The sequence below is a fragment of the Lactuca serriola genome, chromosome 7, assembly GCF_051521515.1.
Source record: "Lactuca serriola cultivar US96UC23 chromosome 7, Lser_US96UC23_V15, whole genome shotgun sequence".
NCBI lineage: Eukaryota > Viridiplantae > Streptophyta > Magnoliopsida > Asterales > Asteraceae > Lactuca > Lactuca serriola.
Genome location: NC_136414.1, coordinates 179,408,691 through 179,421,973, shown reverse-complemented (window position 1 = coordinate 179,421,973; position 13,283 = coordinate 179,408,691). Strand labels below are relative to the sequence as shown.

Sequence of the window (13,283 nt, the reverse complement as noted above, 5' to 3'; positions counted from 1 at the left end):
TCATCAAAAAATTTCAAATGATCATAAGCACTTATTCTCACCCCATTAACATGTTGGTATTAAAGTAACTAGTTAGAACAATGATACAATACTCTCAAGTATTGTTTAAATATGACAATACATAAACTAATAATCATATGATCATTAAATAAAGTGTCAGGTGTATCTTTTCCGGCACACAAATTTTCAACGTTGTATTTGTCTTACTTCTAGTCACATATGTTTAATAAAAAAAATGATTGTAAAACACTTGTAGACGCATATTGAGTTTCTATCATGACTATTGTTAACCCTTTAGTCACACGAACATTTGTTGTGAAGTAATCATTATATACATTTTACTGACAACAAAATAAAACATGATGATATAATTAATTAGACACATGGAATATAAAAAAAACAATGTTAAATAAACATAACCGTAAATGGACAATATGGAACGACAAGAAAATATCAATATTAATAATAATTCAAATAAAAGTTTCCATACATAATTTCCTTAGTTAAATGGTAAAAATCTTTGTAATCAAAACAAGTTTATTAAAAATGCTAAAGAAGGGAAAGGTGTTGGGTGATGGTGACGGTAGCGGTAGCGGTAGGTGGTGGTGGTGGCGATGGTGGTGGTAGGTGGTAGGGGTGGGTGTGGCGACGACAGTAAGTTTGTGGTGGCAGCGACGATAATAGCGATGGTAAGTGGTGATGGAGATGGGTTGTGGTGGTGGTGGTGATGACGAGTGGGGTGGTAGTGGCGGTGGTAGGTGGTGGTGGCAGGTGGTGGTAGTGGTTGGCGTTTTGGTCATGGTAGAGGTAGGTGGTAGCAATAGCGGTGGTAGGCGGTGGTAGAGGTGGTAGGTGGTGGTGATGGTGGTGGTTGGTGGTGGAGACGGTAGTTGTGGTGGTGGTGGCAGTGGTAACGGTGGTTGCAGCGATGGTGGTACGAGTGGTGGTGGTGATGGTTGTAGCGGTGACAGGTGTTGGTGGTGGGTGGTGGCACGTGATCGTGGTGTTTGTTAATACCCATATATCCATAACTGCCCTTTGACCTTATGTAGTGGTGTCGGTTAATAATCATAAATACAAAAACTATTTGTAAAAATAATACAAATCCTTTTAAACCAAATGTAAAATAAGCATAAAGCCACAATCCCAAACACTTACTTAAATAATAACTCATTAGCCTTAAGTGGTATGTCATAATCCCATATGCCCTAAAGACACATGCCATTAGCTTTGAATGGTTACTCATAATCTTGTATAAGGTGTTGATAGCCTAAGGCGTTGTTTGGTTCGTAGAATGTTTTTAAAGGGATTGAAATTGGAATTGAAAAAGGAATCTATCAGGACTTTGAATCCAATTTTGTATACTGTTTGGTTGCCAGGAAATAGAATTGGAATTAATTTCAGGTTCTGTTCGGTTGGCTACATATGAAATTGTAATCTATGTAAAATGACAGATTCGCCCTTTTTGTCTGTTTTGTTTAATTTTACTTGGTTTTCCATCTTACTTGTAAAGATATATTATATACCTATAATATAATAAATTTTCATTTTATTAATTGAGCATTCATGTCGATGGTGGTGATGGGTGATATTAGCTGATGATGGTAGTGGTGGTGACGGTGGTTGTAATGGTAGTGGTGGTAGGTGGTGACGGTTGGTGGTGGTGGTGGTAGGCGGTGGTGGCGGTAGTTATGGCAGTGACGGTAGTGGTGGTAGTGGAGACGGTAGTTGTGGTGATAGTGGTAGGTGGTGGTGGTGGCGATGGCGGTGGCGGTGATGGCGACAACGGTAGGTGGGTGGTGCTGGGAACGACAATAGCAGTGGTAGGTTGTCGTGGAGATGGGTGGTGGTGGCGGCGGCAATGACGGGTGGGATGGTAGTTGCGGTGGTGACGGTGGCGGTGGCGGTAGTGGTTGACGTTTGTGGTGGTGGTGGAGGTAGGTGGTGGCGGTGGCAGTGGTAGGTGGTGGCGGTGGTAGGTGGTGGCGGTGGTAGGTGGTGGTGGTGGTGGAGACGGTAGTTGTGGTTGTGGCGGTAGTGGTAACAGTGGTGGTGGCGATGGTGATAGCGGTGGTGGCGGCGATGGTGGTAGCGGTGAGTGGTGGTGGTGGTGGGTGGTCGTGGAAATTAATTTTTCTTTTACCGTATTTATCCTTTACAAATAATTTTTTTTTATATATAATAATACCATTTTGATTTACATATTAATTAATCATATAGATTTATATTTCTCACTTTTCGTTTTCTTAGTTACTTTAGTCATGGTTATCTAACATTTTATATCTTATTTAGATTTTAAAAAATATATTGCTTCACGATCAATTTTCTTGTGGCCCTCTTCTTCACCATCCTTTTTAATAATTTTAAATCAATAAAATTGAAAGAAAAACTTAACAGACAATAATGCCCTTGGCAGGATTTAGTAAATGTTATCAATTTTCTTGTGGCCCTCTACACAATCGGCTGTGTTAACCTCTACGTCCTCGTCTTGTCTGTCGTACCTTCCTTCTTGAAATCAAGAATACCCAGCAGGTAATTGAAATACTATGTATTCCTTTTTTTCCCTCTCTCCGTCTATGTTCGTGATTTTGATCTATTTTCCAACGTGAATGTGTTGAAATACTTGCCGACACTTGATCTTAAACTTATGTATGGTTGGTTTAATATGAATTTTCACAGTTCCGTTTCCATATATTCCCTTCGTTTTGGCAACATAATCAACCAGGAGACTATGCTTATTAAATCTTGAATGCTTGAAACTCATCATTAATGAATCTTGAATGCTGGAATCTGAATGTATTAAAATTTTCATCATAAACCTGTTTTATCCTGAATGCTTCAAGCAAATGTATTTACACAAAGCATCTTAAAGTACAAATTATCTAGAATTTTTTTTTAACAGCTAAACATTATTCCTGGTAATCCGTTTTTTACTTTAAGTTTGTGTTTTTAAACTAATATCATGAGAATGAATGATATAATTTTCACTAGAAATTCCTTATTCACCTTCCATTTTCGATTAGTTTCTGCAATTTTTCACCATTTCTATCAATTCTATACCTGATAAGTTCGTAGATAATTAGGTTGTCTGATTGGTGCTATGTTATTTTTAGATAAGTAGGTTTTATTCTTGTGAACAAACATTATGTATATAGAGTACATGTAACCAATAAAGTATTCAATGATGTTGGAATTAATTCAGTTAATTCTTAATTTTAAAATAAGATTTATGGTCACTTGATTATGTTAGAATGGCACACAAAACCATCTTAACAAGAGATTAATAGGGACAAAAACTTAACAATCAAATTACTTGATTCTTGAAGAATAGAAACTTCATAGTGGACAAAATAACGAACAGAGGAGGAACACTAGAGTAATGTTGACCCATATTTTTTGAATTATCCAACAAATTGCTCCTATTTTAATGTAGTCTAATTTGTACTGATTTTACTTTTCATACCATATTGAATGTTCAATGTCGTATCAAATTTTACATGTTGAGATGAATATCTTTTACACCAGATCCTTACAAAAAGATGGACAAGTCTTGGATAGGAACTGATAGACACAAAAACCCTTACATCGATGGAGTTGCAACATTTTTGGATTATGCAGTCCGCAATTTGAAGATCTCGATGAATATGGACCCACTAGATTCCAAAATAAAAATAAAAATTCCATGTGCGTGTATTAATTGTGTAAACCACATAAGTCTTCATGTGTCAAAAGTAGAGCATCACTTATTCAGATATGGAATTGATCAAAACTATACCAAATGGAATAAGCATGGAGAAAAAGAGGATCAACCAAGAAATATTTCGTTTAAAAGCAACAACTCAATGAACACAACATACTTCGATGAATCCACGAGCTTCACAATAGGAATGCCAACGGATGCCGAAGATACAGTAGAGATGCTTGAAGCCACGGAAGAAATTTTCATAGGAGACCATGTCAAATTTCAAAATCTAATTGAAGATGCTGAGAAACCACTATACAAAGGGTGTCCTAACTTCACAAAGTTGTCTGCAGTTGTACAACTCCTAAACTTGAAGAGTAAGTATGGAGTTTTAGATAAGTGCTTTACTGAAACATTAGTTTTGATAAAGAAGATGTTACCTGAAGGTAACGAAATGTTGAGTAGTACCTATGAGGCTAAGAAAGCAATGAAAGCAATGGGTTCGGGGTATACAAAGATACATGCATGTATCAATGACTGCATTCTCTACAGGAACGAGTACAAAGACGTGAAAGTATGTCCCACTTGTGGGAAATCAAGATGGAAGGTTGATGAGAAAGAAAAAATTATATATGAAAATATCCCAGCAAAAGTGTTATGCTATTTTCCCATTATCCCGAGAATGAAACGACTATTTCAATCAAAGACAATAGCACAAAACTTAAAATGGCATGCCAACGATAGAACACATGACGATGTTTTACGTCACCCAGCATATTCACCTGCGTGGGCTACCATAGATAAAAGATATCCTGAATTTGCTAACGATCCGAGAAATCTATGACTAGGCATTTCGGCTGACGAGGTCAATGTGAATAGAGGAAATAGGAATCATAGTGTATGGCCGGTCTTAACTGTCATTTACAACCTTCCACCATGGTTGTGTATGAAAAGAAAGTTTATCATGCTCTCGTTATTGATCTCAGGAACACCTGGAAACGATATTGATGTTTTTTTTAGCACCTTTGATCAATGATTTGCAGCTCTTATTCGATGTTGGAGTCGAAACATATGATGCGTCTTCAAAGGAGATGTTTACTCTACGTGTAGTTGTGTTATGGACGATAAATGATTACCTTGCTCTTGGTACACTATGTGGTTGTCCTTACAGCGGATACAAAGGTTGTGTAGTTTGTGGGGAACAAACGCATTGTATTGGACTTCCGAAATCAAAGAAGCAGAGTTATGTTGGTCACAGACGATATCTACCATATAAGCATCCTTTCAGAAGTCAAAGGAATGCGTTCAATGGAGAACAGGAGTTCACAACTGCTCCAGAACCTTTGAGTGGTGAAGACATTTTTAACAATGTCAAATATGTTATAAATAAATGGGGAAAGGGAGCTAATAATAAGGAATCAGACATCCAAAAAACTTCGACCGGAAGAGGTGGGAAGATAAAAAGAAAAAAAAAAGAACATCAAAAGAAGTGTGTAATTCAGATGTTAGCATCAAAGAAAAAACATATTGGAAGAAATATAATATATGGTATCGACGTCTTAGGTATTGGAAGCATAATATGGTCCATCATTGTATAGATTTTATGTATGTCGAAAAGAATGTAGGTGAGAGTCTAGTTGGACAATGTTCAACATTCCTGGCAAAACAAAAGATGGATTGATGGCTCGATTGGATTTGACACATTTTGGGTTAAAGCCAGAGTTACAAGCTCATACTGAAGGCAACAAAACCACACTTCCGGCAGCAAGTTACACATTAACAACAGAGGAAAAAACGATATTTTGTGAAACATTATACAATTTAAGGGTTCCACAAGGGTATTGTTCTAATTTTTCTAGTTTGGTGAGTCTAAAGGATAGGAAGCTTATCGGACTTAAATCACACGACTATCACATGCTCATGCAATAGTTTTTGCCCGTTGCAATACGATCTATTATGTCGAAATCCACAAGAGATGCTATTACCAGATTTTGTTTCATTTTCAAATCAATATGTAGCAAAGAAATAAAAGTTAAGGAGCTCGATAAGTTGCAAGAAGAATTATGTGTCACATTGTGCCTGCTTGATAAATGCTTTCCTCCATAATTTTTTGATGTTATGGTTCATTTAGCTGTGCACCTGATTAGGGAAGTAAAATTATGTGGTCCAATATGTTTTCGATGGACGTATCCATTCGAAAGGTGTATGAAGGTTAATAAGGGGCACGTGCGGAATAAAAATAAACTAGAAGGTTGCATTGCAGAAGAGAATATTGCAGAAGAGACAATTGAGTTTTTAAGCGAATTCCAAAAAAATATGAATACTGTTGGTATTCCACCTGAAAAGCATAACAATTTTGGAAATCAGAATGATGATTATAGTATTTCTCTTAGGGATGGCACTCCAGTATCAGCATGTTGATCGGTTCAAGTTTCTCCAGACCTCTTCATCAAAGCACATTTCTATGTAATGCAAAATACAACTGAAGTTGAACCATATATTAAGTAAGTATTATTTACATGTATATATTTATTTTAAAATTTTATAATATTGTGTATCTACTATAATATTAATCAATGTATTTACAGTCGACACAAGGCATTTCTGAAAAACCAACACCCTTTTAAACGAAATGCATGGCTAGAGAATGAGCACAATAAAATGTTTGGTTAATGGTTACGAGAGGAGGTATATTATTTTCATATTGAAGTTATTTTTTTCTTTGTTGTATATGAGTTGAAGCTTATCCTTCTAATATGATTCAGGTTGAAAAAGAGTTATCGGTCTCAAAAGAAAGTGTATCAGAGACCGTTAGGTGGATTTCACATGGACCAAACACCAATGTACTGAAATATGATGCGTATGACATCAATGGATATATATTTCGTACAAAATGTCGTGAAGGTAAAGTTCATCAGAACAACGGGGTTAGTGTAGTGACAACTGACACACATATTTCTAAAGAGGTTGTAACCTATGACCAAAACTCTTATTATGGGGTTTTAAAAGAAATATGGGTACTAGATTATCATTTTAAAAAAAATCCTCTTTTCATGTGTGACTGGGTTGACAATAAAAACGGAGTCAAGAAGGATCCGATTGGGTACACATTAGTTGAACTTGGTAGGTTCGGCCACAAAGATGATCCATTCATATTGGCCTCACAAGCACGACAAGTATTCTACGTTACAGACCAACTGAATAAAAAAATGTCAACAGTCTTCATGACACCTCCCAAAAATTATAGAGATACATATGACGACGTTGATAAGGAATTTAGTACTGTACTTTTCCTCACAATGACAATATATTGCCACGTGTAGATCCACTTGACTTGCGTAAAGAATCACGAAATGATTATTTTTGGACTGACTTTCCGAGTATAGTCATACATAAGGTATAAATTCCTCATTCACATTCTCATTCTAGCATTTGTTTTATTTCAATCGTGAACATCCCATGATTTACATGTTTACATACATTTTTCTGATTCTAATGATTTCATTTGTTTATATCAAGCACATGAGGGCACATGAGAATCGTTGATCCCGGTGTTATTTCAAGAGGGAATTATAATCATTCTATTAAATTTAGGTAATTTTAATTATATTTATTGAGTTTTTGGTCAACAAAAATCATTTGAGTCATTTTTGTCACGTGAACTTGTAAAACAGTAAAAAAAATCAGTTTTTTGGACATTAAAAAAGATAGCTTTACTAGAAAAAAATTAGCTTTTAAATTCTTTTGGTCATTTTGACCATTTAGGTCCATTTTTGGCTAGTTGGTCAAAAAGACCAAAATGTTCAATTTGGTCATTTTATTCGGTTTTAGAGAACTTATAATTTAGGTATTCAACATTTTCACATTATAGGTCCAAATTAATGTGTTTAGACCGTGTTGGTCATTTTGACCATTTAAGTCTATTTTTGGGATTTTGTTCAAAATGACCATTTGGCCCAGTTTGGTGGTTTCATCCGGTAAAACAGTAAAAAAATCAGTTTTTTGGACATTAAAAACATAGCTTTACTCCTAAATGTTTAGCTTTTGGATCCTTTCGATCATTTTGACAATTTAGGCCAATTTTTGGCTATTTTGTCAAAAATACCAAAATGGTCAATTTGGTCATTTTATTCAGCTTAATCATAGAGAACTTATACTTTAGGTATTCAACATTTTCACATTATAGGTCTAAATTAAGGTGATTCGACCGTGTTGGTCATTTTGACTACTTAACTCTTTTTTGGGCATTTTGTTGAAAATGACAATTTGTCCAATTTTGGTAGGTTTATATGGTAAAACATGAAATATTTAGTAATTAAGATATCTGAAACTTGGCATTACTAGTATTAAGTTTATCTTTTGGACCCTTTTGGTCATATTGTCTATTTAGGTCCATTTTTGGCATGTTGGTCAAAATGAACAAAATGGACAATTTGCACATTATATTCAGCTTAGTAAAAACAAAATCAGAATTTTGGTTTTTTTAAATGTCCCAATTCTAGTAGAAAGTTTCTTTTTCGGACCAGTTATGTTATTTTGACTATTTAGGTCAATTTTTGGCCTGTTCATCAACATGACCATTGGCCAGGGTTATTTTTCTCAGTATGTTCAGCTGGTAAAACAGAAATAAAAAATAGTAGTTTACTTATTTGCAACTTAGTATTTCAAGTTTTTTCTAATTTATCGTTTTTAGTGTTAAATTACTGATTTCCCCTTGTGCCTATGCAGGTCTTCACAGCCCTAGTAACCTCCTTCCACATACCCTTCAACCTCTCAAAGTTCATGCATTAAAGGTTATAATTTGCGTTTTATTGTCTAGTGCTCGATACCCCAAAGTTAGTTGCCTGAATGAGAAAAAAGGTTTCTTCGAAATTTGCTCGAAGTAGTGTATTCTAGTTGTCAGTTACTACTATATTGGTTGATGTTTATTAATTAGAATTAGAACTAGAACTCCTTTGTCTCATTTGTGTTTTGACCCAAAAGTGACAATAATACCTTTATTGATAATCTATTTTTTTAACCAAATGGTGGATTAATGATGGAGAGCTCTAATTATAAGAGTGTACTTTATTTTTCTCTCATTGTAATTGTATTATTCCCAGTTCTTTGTTGGTATTTTAATTTAATATAATTTATTTTCTATTCAAATTCTCTAAATTTATATTATTTTATTTAATCAATGATCAATTAAACCATCACTATATTTACTTTGACTATTTTTGCAAAAGATGTTTAGAGTTCAACTATTAAACATTGAGTATCATTGACAAAAAAAATACTTACGGTCACATGTTTTTTCTATTATCATAACAAAATATTCACTTTTCGACACACATAAGAATTAAACAGTAATCATGAAATACTAATAGTCATATGTTTCTTCTTTTTTCATGACGATTGTTTACTTTTAGTCGCACGTAAAAATTTAACCATAACCATTCAACACTTGTAGTTCAAGGTTCTTTTTTCATTAAACCTTAAGCATATAATACTTATAGTCCTTGTTTTTTTTCCTTAAAACATGGTCGTAGAATACTAAAGGTCACATGCTTTTTTTATGATTATTAATATTTTTTACTTATAATCACCTATATATATGAAATGAATAAATGTCAACAGAATAATTGCATTCATATATTTTTTTTCTTTTATCAAGACTATTATTAACTATTAAACACGCATAAGAGATTAAATCATGACTATGTGTTCTAAAAATTGACAATAAAATACTCATGGTCACACGTTTTATATTTAATCATAGTCTTTTTTTTTTGCTTTTACACACCTAATAATTTAATTAGTGACCGTTAAATACTTACAATCATTTTTTTTTCTTTTACGATGACTAGCTTTTACTTTTATACATACACCAAATTGTAAAAAGTAACAATAAATTACTTATAGTTACAAGTATTTCCTTTTTTCATGAATATGATATACCTTTTAGCCACACATAACATGTTTAACTGTGACTATAACATACTTATACTTATACCTTTTTTTATTTATCATGACAAATGTTTATTTTTAGACACACATAATACACTAAACATGACCATAAAACACTTATAGTTACTTGATTGGTTGCTCTTAATCAGTGTGTAATAAACACTACCGTATGGACACACAAATAATTAATATAGCCATATATTACCTTTTAGTTATGTTGCATTTAAATGTCAATATCTGCTCCATGATACATCCACATAAATATTTGTTTCATGTGACCATATAATAATCTATTGTCTCTAATAAAAACCATCACAATGTTTTTCCATATATCTAACAAAAATGTGATGGATGGTGACATTTGGCCTCATTGTTCCGGTGTGGCTAATAATTGTCACATTTGTTATGTTTAAACGTGTCTAAAGGTTTCAACTATATTACTAATGGTCATGAAATACAACTTAAAATGTCATTAAAACAATGGCAGAATTTTTGCAATAACCTTTAGACACAATTTTAGTCAAAAGTGTGGATGGGCAGTTTTGGCAAAAGTGTGACCATAGGTCATTTTTGTACTAGTGTATCAGGAAGCGAGTCCCACCACCTCATTTCCTCTTCTCCTTCTCAAACCATTTCCCCTCTTTTCTATTATGTTACCAGTGAAGCCATCACCGCCATCACAAACTCTTTCCCTTCGCCAGTGAAACTCGCCCCATCCAATCGTATAGCAACCCACAAGCCTACCTATTAGGAAATCCATTTATCTCTCTTTATATGTTTGTGTTTCCATCTATGCTAAACAAATTCCATTTATCGGATCTGAGTGGTGGTTCCTATTCTAAATTTGGATTTGGATAGCTTTTATGATTGGTAAACGATCAGAGATAGAGGGAGAGAGAGAGAGAGGAGGGTGGGACCCTTCTATATTAAATAGTTACATTTTTTATTTTTTTTTAATAAGGCAAAACTTCACAAATGGTCCTGAGGTTGTGAAATGAGCAAAATACTCTTCAATTAACGGACAAAATATGATAAAGTTAGCAATAAGGGCCTTTTGTTAAAAGTTTTGAAACCATAAGGACCATCTATGAGGTTTTTAAACTTAGGCACTAAACTTTAAATTTTAAGATACCACAGGGACCATTTTTGAAGTTTTGTCTAAAATTAATAAAAAAAGACTCATTAATTCTCAAAATAACCACCTTAAACTCAAAGTGGATAGCAATGGTGTATAACATGTGATTATCTATATTTTGTGTGACAACCGTCAAATTATGGTCAAGTCAAAGTTAACAATAGTCAACGGGTCAAACTGATACACCCATTTAGTGCGTGTATGATAGGGTATATTCTATGTTTATAATGTACAACTTTCTATCATAACACAAAGTATCACTCAGAAGTTTCAAATGTTTAGAAATTCTCGAAACCGTAGCCAGGATAAGTGATGTAATGACTCTATAAAGCATTATTAAGTACCCTTCGTGGGTGTAAAACACTCTTAACAAGGCATAATGGGGTTTACAAACCTTGCCTTATGAGGCCAAACACTAATGAAGGCCACTGACAAAGCCTCTCTCACTCAATCTCTCTCTCTCCTAAATCTCTCCCAAATCTCTATCAAGTCTCTCTCAACTTTTATAAACATCCGTACTATCCCAACCCCTTCCTTGGTTGAAAACAACTCAAAATCAAAGGAGAAAACCCAAAAAAGGACCTTTTGGTCCAGAACCATCTTGGTTCAGACACCATTCTACTTCAGAAACTCCCTTCTGATTCGAAACTTCTGATCCAGAACATTGCTGACTTCGGACCATCTGAGGAACCGAGAAATATCACATGCACCGGAAGATCTCGCTCCGGAAAGGCTCGCACGCCGGAAGCATCACATCTCGGAAGAATCAGGCCACTTCGGAACTGTGGAATGGCTCTGGAAATTAAATGCCAGCTTCGGAACTCCTCCATTTACTCCGAAAATGACTTATTGACTCCGAAACCCTCGCAGACTCAGATCCCATTCTGGATTTTGACCATTTCGGACCTCTTAGCAATTTTAAGAGTATTTGACGTCAAGAACACCCTCAAACTCGTATTTCTCATAACTCAAACCCTTTAAACTCCTATTTTACACAAACCTTGAAGAGCTAGAACACATTTTATGAATAATGTCCAAGACTTAATATTTTATTCATAAGGTAATCACCTACTTTATGTTATTATTTACACCTTACCTAGTCAAATCATTGTCCTTTTTCAACTCATCCCCACACTCCATCATATTGACTTAACCAAATCCACCCAAGAGATCTTATTCTCAACGTTACCCAAGAGATCTTATTCTCAACAATTCCCAAGAGTCTCACTTACCTTTATCCAAAGACAAATATTTTATCCCTCTCTTACTCTTTACTTTTCTCTGGAACTCAAAACTCACAGGAGGTCATGAATTCTTCCCTCACTTTTGGTAAGTTCTTCACCATTGCTCTTAAACATACTACATTTCTTCACTCAAAACATGGATTTTGTGACAAACCGAAAATTTCTATCCCGTACAGTCAAACACTTCATTAAAAGTCAAACTCATTGCTGTTATCTTTTAGCACAATTAGGAGTTTATTAGAGCGTTTTGAGCCTTAAACACTTAAGGGATAAGTGTCAGGGTTTATCTGATGAAGTTATAGCTCAAGGGAACGACCTTAAACACCTTTACAAGGAGTTCACGGCCACCACATGGGAGTTTACAGCCGTAAACTCCATGTGGGCTGTAAACTCTATCGTATATGATGAAAAGGTGGTCATTAGTTCATCCCTTTACTTCCCTGGGCTGAAATCCTCTCAAGTATCATCCCGACCTTCGTCCCCGATCTTCCAAACTCGTAAGCTTCTTGTCCTAACTATTTGATATATTACATGAACTAGTGATCTTACATGATTTCATCCGTGAAATCATTCCATTTTGTAGATATTCAAGTTTCACCAAGAACACACACTAGTGTTTTTGGCCAAAAACGACCATTCAAGCTCCTAGATCGAAAGTACTCTTGCTCTAACTCATTGTACACTAGGTTTAACATGTTTAGGGCTTAGAAAACATAAAGTATCACATGATCCAAGGAGTTTACGGCCAAGGCATGTTCTTGGGCCGTAAACCCCTTTTAATGGGGTAAAATGCATCCTAACACCTTACCAAGCGTTGGAACTTAGTATAGAACCTTACACCATTGAACTAGGGACTTCAAGAAAAAATGGTACTTCATACCATGAGTTTACGACCGTAAACTCATGGGGAAGTGGTCCCCAGGCCGCAAACTCAATATAAGGTCATTCTTGGACCTTAAACCCACCTAGCCTCTTATTTAAGCCTTGGAACACTTAACCACTTAAGACACCTTTCCTTTAAGCCTCAAATGGAGACCCATTAGAGAGATTACGGCTAGGAGTAAACTTCCTTGGGCCGTGAACTCCATTAAGTATGGTCCATAGACCATAAACTCAAATACGATGCCTTGCAATCCTTTGTTGCAACCCAATGGCCTCCTAGCACTTGACTAAAGTGTTTTCCTCACAGTAGGATGTTTATACTTGTCTAATTAGTGTTATAATAACTAATTGTATATATACATATGTCTGTATAAGTTATTAGGATCATTGT

General features: G+C 35.0%; 1 protein-coding gene across 1 annotated transcript; it reads left to right on the top strand.

Moving 5' to 3' along the window:
• The first annotated feature begins 1,861 nt into the window (after positions 1–1,861).
• LOC145064596 (uncharacterized) lies at positions 1,862–5,280 on the top strand. Its single transcript, XM_079012013.1, has 4 exons — positions 1,862–1,937; positions 1,996–2,094; positions 3,526–4,256; positions 4,726–5,280. Exons 1-4 carry the CDS (start codon positions 1,862–1,864, stop codon positions 5,278–5,280), a joined length of 1,461 nt encoding a protein of 486 aa, XP_078868139.1.
• The last annotated feature ends 8,003 nt before the right edge of the window (positions 5,281–13,283 follow it).

Coding starts and splice junctions, on each gene's coding strand:
- LOC145064596 (XM_079012013.1), top strand. CDS start 1,862: ATGACGGGTGGGATGGTAGTTGCGGTGGTGACGGTGGCGGTGGCGGTA. Junction 1,938..1,995: donor CGTTTGTGGTGGTGGTGGAG/GTAGGTGGTGGC, acceptor TGGCGGTGGTAG/GTGGTGGTGGTGGTGGAGAC. Junction 2,095..3,525: donor TGGCGGCGATGGTGGTAGCG/GTGAGTGGTGGT, acceptor CTTTTACACCAG/ATCCTTACAAAAAGATGGAC.